This window comes from Thalassophryne amazonica, chromosome 18 (genome assembly GCF_902500255.1).
Source record: "Thalassophryne amazonica chromosome 18, fThaAma1.1, whole genome shotgun sequence".
Lineage (NCBI taxonomy): Eukaryota > Metazoa > Chordata > Actinopteri > Batrachoidiformes > Batrachoididae > Thalassophryne > Thalassophryne amazonica.
The window spans coordinates 11,360,754-11,370,886 of record NC_047120.1 but is presented as its reverse complement, the minus strand read 5'-3'; the positions used below and the strand labels follow the sequence as shown (position 1 = coordinate 11,370,886).

The 10,133-nt window shown below is 42.5% G+C and overlaps 1 protein-coding gene across 1 annotated transcript in view; it reads left to right on the top strand.

Annotated features, from left to right (window-relative positions):
* The first annotated feature begins 2,305 nt into the window (after positions 1 to 2,305).
* The window catches only part of LOC117531562, a 62,964-nt gene continuing 55,136 nt past the window's right edge, over positions 2,306 to 10,133 (top strand). Inside the window, exons 1-6 of the mRNA XM_034194683.1 lie at positions 2,306 to 2,367; positions 4,587 to 4,809; positions 4,879 to 4,991; positions 5,119 to 5,327; positions 5,438 to 5,625; positions 5,739 to 6,205. Of these exons, the coding sequence (XP_034050574.1) occupies positions 4,621 to 4,809; positions 4,879 to 4,991; positions 5,119 to 5,327; positions 5,438 to 5,625; positions 5,739 to 6,205 (1,166 nt within the window). The 5' untranslated portion in view covers positions 2,306 to 2,367; positions 4,587 to 4,620. The remainder of the gene's footprint in view (positions 2,368 to 4,586; positions 4,810 to 4,878; positions 4,992 to 5,118; positions 5,328 to 5,437; positions 5,626 to 5,738; positions 6,206 to 10,133) is intronic.

Here is a 10,133-nt window from a genome sequence, read left to right as displayed (position 1 = left end):
AAGCTTGTCATTAAGTTTTTGGAAATAGACCTCAACTTCCAGCAAAAAAATAGTGTAAACACTAAAATGACTATTACAAAATTCACAGCTGTTGGTAAAGAATTTTATTTGGGGTGTGTCATCATTTTCCTCGTCTGCATAGTGCAGGGAAATAGTTGGAGAATAAAAACCCGGATGAGCTCTGGTTATTAACTGGAACTGGTTCATGATGTCTGCTGCTACACCTGTAAAGGTCAGAGGTCAAACCATCAGCGGTGACAGAAGTCGATGGTGGAAGTGGAACGAGGAGTGTCTTAAAGGTGAACAACATTTTTCCTGAATCAGTGACGTTTCTGATTCTGTCATGAAGACAATTTGGCAGCAGAAATGCTGGAAGATCAACATGACAGAAGAGACAGACATGAACTGAGGACAACAGGGTGTCCAGATTTACAACGCTGCTGTTCAGCTGCTCTGATCCAGGTTTCAGTTCTGTATTTCTGGAGTGTAAGTTGCATTTATTTACTCACTGTGAGGTTACAAAATCGATCTACAGAAAGCGTTTAGAACGTCACACAGGTTTTATTTACACTTTGTTTCTACCTTTCCCTTTATAATTGTAAATACATTTATCAGAAACACGAGGGCAGCATTTCATCAAAAATAAAGGGAGTTCTCAGGATTTCATGAAGAAACCATCAGTTTGTCTGAAAGCACCAAAGTTGGTGTTTATGTTGATGAAATGGTCGACGAGCCGAGGAGGTTTTCTGTCCTGTTTTTAGGAGAATAAATTCTCTGATCATAAAGATACTATAAGCATATAGTTTAGAACTATATATGACAATGTTCTGGAGTTATGGGTTAAAAACAGCAGAAATGGTGACAAAGGTCAACTTCAGTACACACGGGGGTCCAAAGTGAATGTTTCTCCAAATTTGTTAATAAGTGATGCAAATGATTATGATCAGTCAAATAATGTGGTTTATGCTTCAATCTGATTGGAATATTTTTAAATGTTGACCCCTGTGTAATCCTTGGTTGACCTCTACCTGGCTCCAGCTGCCACCCTGTGACGTCTCCATGTGTTACTAAACCACAAGACAAAATGTTACATCGGCCAGAAATGAAATTAACGGTGATGATTTTGTTAGCTGTCATCTCCAAACTGCAAAGTCACTCAGTTCTGACAAATACTAGGATGCTGACCCGTGAGGAACCACAGGTTCTAGATGTGGTCATTTGTACTCTATATGGAGGACAGCTGACTTTTGGGGAAAATCTGTTTATGCTACATTTTTAAAGTATTGACATCGAAAAATTTCTTGGCTTTTATGAAAGTCGTTATTGAAGGCTTAATCTGTTTTCAGTTTGTGTTCATTTTTCTAAAATTAATTTTTGTCGTCTATAAGCTTTTCTGAAGCTGCTTAACCAGGACAAATGTCCATTTAAAGAAATTATGAATAACTAAAGTTTAATATTTGCACCGTGACAGTGTTCATATTTTTTCAAATTTATTCTTTGGTTTTGTTGGGGTTTTTTTGTTTGTTTGTTTGTTTTCTTCCTTTTTCTTTTTTTGGCCTTCTTTCCTTTTTCTTTTTTTGGCCTGTGTGACACACTGTTGCGACACAATTCTGCAGTTTTGTCCGAAGTGTGAACATGTTAATTCTGAGTTTGGGGTCATATTCAGATAGAAAATGTCCAGATTTGAATCTACTCTGTCAGGTCTGCAGCAACCTCAAAGGCTTTTATTTTGAAATTCAGGCTCTTACTGTGGAAGTGCGACATAAGGAGTCTTGTTTTCAGAAATTACGTATTTCTCAAAAAATACTATTCCGATCACCTTGCTGTTTTCACGACGTGAATCCTCATGAAAAAATACACAAGTATGCCAAAGGACGAAAGTCAGCTCTTTCTGGATTTCAGTTGACGTTCCGGATACACAAACACACAGAGGCCACTTCACTTTTATTCTTGTCCAGCAGGTGGCGGTAATCAGCCTGTAAACTGGTTTGTCTCAACGAGGAAAAACTGTTTCCTGTTGTCGTCTGAGGCTAAAGCTAGTTAGCTGGAGACGCTGGAAACTCTTCTCTGAACAGATCAAACTTCATTCTGTGATCCTCGAATATGTTTTTTGAAGAGCTCCAGAAGCACAAAGGTCGACAGTAAACCGGAAGAAGAAGAAAAGGCGAAGTTAGCGCGAAAAGGTGGAACAGCTGAGAAGGTTGTTGAAACAGCGGCTAACTGCTGCTAATGTCGAGATATTTGAGTTGGTAGAAACAAAAAACATCGCAGAGCAGCAAGAAGAAACGAGTGGATTTAAAGAAGAGAAGAAACTAGTCAACGTGCTGGATGCTGTTTTCAATCCTGAAGTTCACTGACCCAGAGCAGGTTTGTCCACTAAACTTTATTTCAGACTTGTTGGCTCTACTAAAACACGAAATGGACCGAAATGGGGATAAAATGTAACGAAATGGAGCAAACTGACCCAAACTGACTCTAATTATGATTAAATTAAGTATTTTTATTGATTTGTGTGTGTGTGAAATGGGGACTGATGATCACGAAATGGGGGTAAAAAGTAAGGAAATGAAGCAGGCTGACCCAGTAGCTAACGTTTCATTTTTTGAACACCAGATGGCGCACCTGCCCCAAGTTTATGTCATGAGCTCATCTCACAAAAAAAGAGATGATGGTAGGTCGATCGCAGCATTACAACACCTGTGGATGGGAGATCGGGGTTCAGTTGAACTGCCCACTTCGCCTGCTTTCAGTGAGCTGTGAGCTTTTCCATCTGTGGTTTTGTGTAGCAGCTCCGAGTTGAAAAAACAGTTATCGTCTCTGAAAGCGCAGTGACAGCAGCACACCTGCACTGAGCTTTACGAAGACATTTTTACACTTTGTTGTTCTTTAAAACTTGTGCGCTGTGTGTGTGTGTGTGTGTGTGTGTGTGTGTGTGTGTGTGTGTGTGTGTTGTCGTCGTCGCTAAAAACAGCTGAAGACCTGCGACTCGTTATCAACTCATACTACCGCTCTTTTGTTCCACCCAGATGTACCTAAAGTTTCTTTCTGAGGACGACATGACAAAAGAAATGCTGATAAACTTTCCTACCTGTCAATCTGGTCGTGCTTTCTCCATAAATACATTATCAATTCTTCCTGCTCAGCCGCCAATCCAGGGACGAATCCAGCTGGAACGGGGGTGTGGGGGAGCACTGCCCCCCCACAACACCTGTGGAATAAAGGTCCACTTTTGAAGACATTTTTTCATACTACTACTTTTAACAATAATAATAATAATAATAATAATGTCAACAACTAAAATGTTTAGAAAGAATTTAAATGTTAGAAATAACTAATAATAAATAATAAATTGTAGTTTTTTATTAAAACTTAAAAGACTTGATGTAACAATCCCTTGAATGAATCATCAGCACAGCTTCTTACTTCGTGTCTGGAGTGGGAAATGGGTGTCAACATCATTGGGGTCATCAGATGGGCACCCTCCATCTTCAGTGTTTCACTGATTTAGGCCCATGACACCTCCGGAGGGCTCATCGGCAACACTTGGCGTCCCAGTGTGCCCCCCTCTGTCTCAACCCCTCGCCAGTCATCTCATAGCCCAGTTATTATCTTTCCTTTTCATGCGTCGGGGAGGGAGGGCATTGATGGCATTCTCCTTTCTTCAAGGATGCTGGCTAGCTGGCACAGGACCTGATTATGCCTCCAGGTGTAATGGCCTTGGGACAGGCTGGTTTTGCACCCAGTTAGTATGTGCCTCAATGTTGCTGGTGTTTGGCAGAGCACGCATGAGGGATCTTCTCCTCTCCACTGGTGAAGGTTTTTGGGAGTTGGAAGAACATCATAGGTAGCTCTGATGATGAAGCTAAGTCTGCTTCCCTCCATTTCCCAAATATCCCTCCATGTGAGCTTCCGATGTTCTGGGTTTTCCCACTTGGTCCACTGTCCTTGTTTGGCCTGTGAGACTGCCTTTGCACTCCTTTCTGCCTCCTCTTGTCACCGAATTTCCTCAACCACTAGTTTCCTTCTCTTGATGGATGTAGCCTTATGCCAAGTTGGTCGACTTGCACCAAATCCAAGTCCTGCTGTTCCATGTTGTACTTACGATGTCTCTGTGCCTGAGAGCAGATTTTGCTTGCTGTATGGCCTCTGCTGGAGTCCATTTCCTACCAGTTGCTAATCTGGGTGCAGTTGCTCATATTGCTGCATCCTGGGAGTCAGAGTCATGTTCATGTTAGTTTAGAAATGGTAAGTTTTACAGTTACAGTGCTGTCAGTTTATGAGACCAAGAAAGAGTCTTTATTTTTTTAAACAAATATTTATGTTCACTGAAGTCAAGAAAGGGTGACTATAAAGTGAGTATTAGCAAAATAGATTATTGTTTTCATGTTGTGGAGGCAGAGGCGTGTTGTCAACAGGCAGCTGCTGACAGTAACTCGTAATCTTAGTTACTTCTAAAACTGAGTAATCAGTAAAGTAACTGAGTTACTTTTTCAAGGAGTAATCAGTAAGTGGATTACTTTTTCAAAGTAAATGTGGCATCACTGCTGATGAGTACCTTTGACGAGTATCTGAATCTTGTTTTGTAGTTCCAAGCAGTTGTAGAAGTCAGTCAGCAGTATCATGTCCAAGCAGCCTCCCAAGATGAAGACAGAGTTGAGGACAAGGGGAAAGAAGAGGGAGAGGACTCCCTCTCCAGAGGGATCCCTTTCTTCACCAGGTGATGAGACGCCTCATCAATTTGCAGTACCCCAGATAAGCATCTCTCCAAGGTTGAGGGACCAAACCTCCCAGTTTAACACATCTTCTCAGGTGAGGAAATAATTGAGTTTGTTCCAGCTATTACTTCAACTGCTTCATCACCAACTACTACTTTTTCAGGCCACAGCAACAGATGCCAGTGTGACAGCATCACCGGTTGCCACACCTCTGGTCACCAGCCCCACCAGTCAGTCCTCCCATGATCAGTCTCCATCTGCCCGATCACACCATTTGTAAGTGTAACTTTGTTGACAAAGTAATTATATAATTGTACATTACATTCATATTCAGTATTTGTCACTTATGTAATTTGTTATGACTCTTTCTTTTTACTGTTTTTTATATTTGCATTTCCTCAAGGTCTCCCAGTCTGAAGGCAGCCAAAGCCACTGCCAAGAAGCCAAGGGCCCCCAGACAAGACTTCGTGTTATCCGAAGAAGAAGAAAAGGTCATGTTTGAGTGGCTTGAGACAACAGAAGAGGTTTGGAACGCAAAGAAGGCTGGTTATCATAAACATGATGTCAAACAAGGACTTTGGGAGGCCCAGGCCAAAGTTATAAACAAGAGTGGTGAGAATTATATAACAAGCTGCTCCTTTTGTATTTTCACTTTGTCTGACATGATTTGAACCCCAATAATAAATTCTATAATGTTGTTGTGTACTTTTGTCTACTTGCAGCTGAACATCTGATTGGGTGGTTTAAGAGTGTCCGTGACACGAACACTCGACTCATCAAGAAGGGCAAAGGGAAATCAGGGGATGGAGATGATGATGATGAAATCTGGACAGACCGAAAACGGTTCATAATGGCATCCATGAAATTCATGGATAAGGTGGTTTATCATCGGCCGAAAGCAGTCAGAAGTGTAAGTACAAACATTACTTAATTACCTAAATTTATTACATTAATTAATTACTTTTTTGTTTTGTTTTTTACTGATGATAACACTTATCTTGGTTTCTGGTTTTGTCTTTGCAGGTGGAGGCTGTTGTCCTTGAGCACTCAGGCAACTTGGATGAGGCTGCTGAGGCTGCTGCTGCACAGGAAGCCGCGGACGTTGATTCTGAAGGTGAACCGAGGGCTTCCACTTCAGCTCGTCCAAGAAGGCGAAGTATCAGAGAAGGCGAGATGGATCGAATGTTACAGCTAATGCAGGAACGAGTGGAGGAGAATCAAGCCTGCATGGAAGAACTGCAAAAGTGTAAAGAGCAGCAGCCCAGCACAGCTAGGATCACCTTTGCAGACTATATCCGGGACTCCTTAAACACCATGTCAGAATGGAGCTACAGAAAAGCAAAGGATGAAATGTACCGGGTGTTGACAAAGTATGAAGATGGAGCTGAAGAGGAAAGGGTCAAGCAGCAGCAGCAACAACAACCTCACCACCACATGAGGCCACTACACCCTGTCCTGCCTGTCCAAGGACTGCAGCCGGTCCTGTCCTGGTAAACACAACTGAGCATAATTTTCAGTCGCATGAAAAAATATCTATTTTGCAGTCCTATTACACATAAATTACAATTATTTTTATATTTTGTTCAATACAGACAGAAGAAAATTGAAAGATTGTTGATAATTTTATTATTTAGAACATACATTTTGTGGTTTCTAACAAATGGTAAATGGACTGCAATTTATATAGCGCTTTTCCATCTGCATCAGATGCTCAAAGCGCTTTACACGTCAATGCCTCACATTTACCCCGATGTGAGGCTGCTGCCATGCAAGGTGCCCACTACACACCTGAAGCAACAAGGGATTAAGAACCTTGCCAAAGGCCTTTAGTGATTTTCTGGTCAAGCTGGGATTTGAACAGAGGATCCTCTGGCCTCAAGCCCAACGCTTAACCACTAGACCATCACCTCCCTTAACAAATCAGTTAGCCAGATGAGCAAATTTAAAGGAAAAGAAACCCACTGATAATTTACGAGTACTATTGGGTTGGTAGATTATGATATTGAGCAGCCATGTGAAAAGTTGTAGGAATGTGTGATCATTTATGTTAAAGTTCAGAGCGTTTTTGTGTGGCTGGTCTAAAGCCACCAGTAGGCGGCCATGTTGGCTGTTATAATTGCGCTACTGTGATGTCACATGGGCACAGAAAGCCGCAGGTGGCCAAAAGGCGCTAATGTAAAACTCCTCCCTCATTTTCCTGCTGAGTAAACACGAAGCATTTCAACTGTAAAATAAACTAAATTCATCAGCGGTCAGGGAAGTAACTGGATAAACACTTGAAGTATTTTGTAGAGCTTCCTGTTCAGCGGGGACAAAGTGGAACTGTGATCAGCTGTTCTCTTCAACCGCGCTTCGAGCGAGCTGCAGCGAACAGCACTGTGTTTCTCAGTTCAGACCATTTCTGGGAAAACCCTTGCTCTGCAGCACAGAGCATTGGCACCTGAGAACCGCTGAGTTCAAACTTGTCTCTCAACCGGTGCGCGGCTGCAGCCATACAGTCAGAAACAGTTCGCTTTGAGTGAGAAACCTCCCCTACCCCTCCCACTCTTCCTCCTCTACTCTCCTGCCTTCAGCTGTAAACAAACAGACAGCAGGCAGCCCCACAGAGGTTTTACAGATGTGTTTTCTCTTCACTATCAGAAAATCCTGCAGGTTGGATTGGGACATTCTGATCTGTCAATTTCGTTGGTATCAGAACCCGATACTGATCCAAGATGTTGATTGCTGTTTACATCGGCTGTGAAACCCCAGCTGTGGCTGAAAGAGAGAGAAACAGAGAGCGAGCGAGGGACAGGGAAGAGAGAGAGAGGGAGAAAGCTGTTGGCCCCCTGTGGCTTTCTATGCTATTACTACATCACCGCAGCGCCGCAAGCGATCCAGGGTTTCTTTTTTCTGATTGGTTAAAATTATATCAATGACGACGTTCATGATATCGTCGAATTCTGCTTCAATGGCGACTTTCCAGGCAGTTATTTCAGTTGTAAGAGCTCTTTATTTTCATTGATATGCATCAATCGTCCGTTTATAGCACAGTCTATCTTTCCACCTGTATTGTATCAGTGGGTTTTCTTTTCCTTTAAACAATGAGAGTTCCATGAGGCATATTTCTCTCTGCCATGGCAATGCACTGGCCTCGGAATTGCACCAATGCTTCAGTAAGTTCCTTTGGATCTTGCCAGGGTTATTTGCAGCATTGCGCCCTCTCTGAATTTTTATATCCTTTCGATTGTTCCCTTGACTCCATGCTCCAGCCACCAACTGCAGAGTGGGGATATCTACAAGATCAATGATGTTATTCTGGAGGTCGGGGTATCTAATCTACATAAGATTATGGAGCACCAAGCAGGTTTGGACAATGAGCCGCACAGTCCTCGGACTGTGCTGCATTGTCGTCGGGAGAACCTGGAACCGATTTGCAAGAATTCCAAATGCATTTTCGACCACTCTTCTTGTATGTGACAGACTGCAATCGAAGATCCGCTCTTTGTCTATGAGGTGGCGATGAGCGTATGGTTTCATCAGATTAGGGCGCAAAGGCATCATCTTCAACCCAGAAGAATGAGACGTCTTCTGTGTCACATGGAAGTGGCTGTTGGTCAGGAAGGCCTATTGTTTCTTCTTCTTCGGCAGGCCTTCAGTTCAGATTCATTATAAATCTGGGCATCCTTTGCTGATCCTTTAGCTAAAATAGAAATTGAGAGTAAATAATTGGAACAAATTAAATATAGTCATTTATTCATTTTTATTTGTTCCAATTAATTACAATTTTTTAATTGACTTTTATCTTTACTTACCACTGATGTCTGCCCAGATGAACTTGTAGTCTGAATCAACAGAGGCAAGGAGAACAACACTAAAGAATCCCTTATAATTGTGGTACATGCTTCCTGTACCAGGAGGACACAAGCAATATGATTGCCATCAAGGGCACCACAGCATTTTGGAAATTGCCATTTCTTGAAGAAGCCCTCGGCTATAGCCAGCCACCGTGGAGGTGTAGTTGGAGGTGTCAAACGTTTATCCATAAACTCTTCACAGGTGGTTTTACACACTTCTCAGATGACAACAGAGATTGTGTTGTGAGGAATGCGCCACCCAGACCTGGAACCAAAGCCGCTCGGTACCACATCTCCTGCTTTGTGATACGTGAACCAAATCTCCTGAGAAGCTCATCATACATCTCGGTCAGCATTCGCATAAAGTTACGGAATGACTGTAGATCTTGGCCCCTCAGCTCAACAATGAGTTGGTCATACAGACCAAACTATCTTCAGCACTGGATCCATGGCTTCGTCCAACATCTCCATCGCAGGCCCTTTTGCCATCATTGCCAGGCCTGCAGGTACATTGGTCCCTCGTTTATCGCGGGAGTTACGTTCCAAAAATAACCCGCGATAGGCGAAATCCGCGAAGTAGTCAGCGTTATTATTTTTTTTTTACAATTATTATAGATGTTTTAAGGCTGTAAAACCCCTCACTACACACTTTATACACTTTTCTCAAACAGGCATTAACATTTTCTCCGCAAAACTGCGAGGTAGCGAAAGGTGAACCGCGTTATAGCGAGGGACCACTGTATATGTTGATCATGAACGCGTCATCAACTTTGGCCTGAAGAACAGCTATCTCGCACTCGTCGATAAGGTGGACTGGCTCGTCCCCATGCTGGGGAACTGTCAATCAATCAATCAATCAATCAATTTTTTTATATAGCGCCAAATCACAACAAACAGTTGCCCCAAGGCGCTTTATATTGTAAGGCAAGGCCATCTGTCCATGTCAGATGAAGGCTCCACGCACACGCAGGCCAGCCACAAACACTTGAAAAAGGTGTACATAGTTGATAAAACGTTCTTTACGCTATTGTTACTGTATGAAAACATTGCTCTACAAGAATGTTTTGTTTCGTTCATCGAGGCTTTAGTTAGTGATTCGTTGAGATGTTGTTGCGTTCGTTCAATACGTCGGACTTGTGAGATCGAATGAAGATTAATAATGTCGAATGAAATGGTAACATTACAAAAACTTAGCACACAATAAGAAATAGTCAAAAACAACATCAAAACGAAAAACAGACAAACTGAGGCTGTCAGCGGCATTCGCTCAACTTTTTTGACAGTTTAAAAATTCTGATGAAACGCCAGCTGCAGGAACGAAGCTGAGCGAAGTTTAAACGATGCCAGCAAAAGTCCTGATTTGGGACTTTCGTTTGGGCTTCGTTGTCCTTCGTTAGTGCTGTGTGACCAGGGTTTAGGAAAACTTTCATGTTAGGTGATTTCTGGGATTAGGTTTGGTGTCTCCTGCTTTCGGACGTCTGTCCCAACACTGGCATTTCGGTGTTGTCTCACACTTGTGCCTGGGCAGCAGAGCAGCAGCAGATGATTAAATCAGCCTGTTTTTAGTCTTTCCTTCACTTGG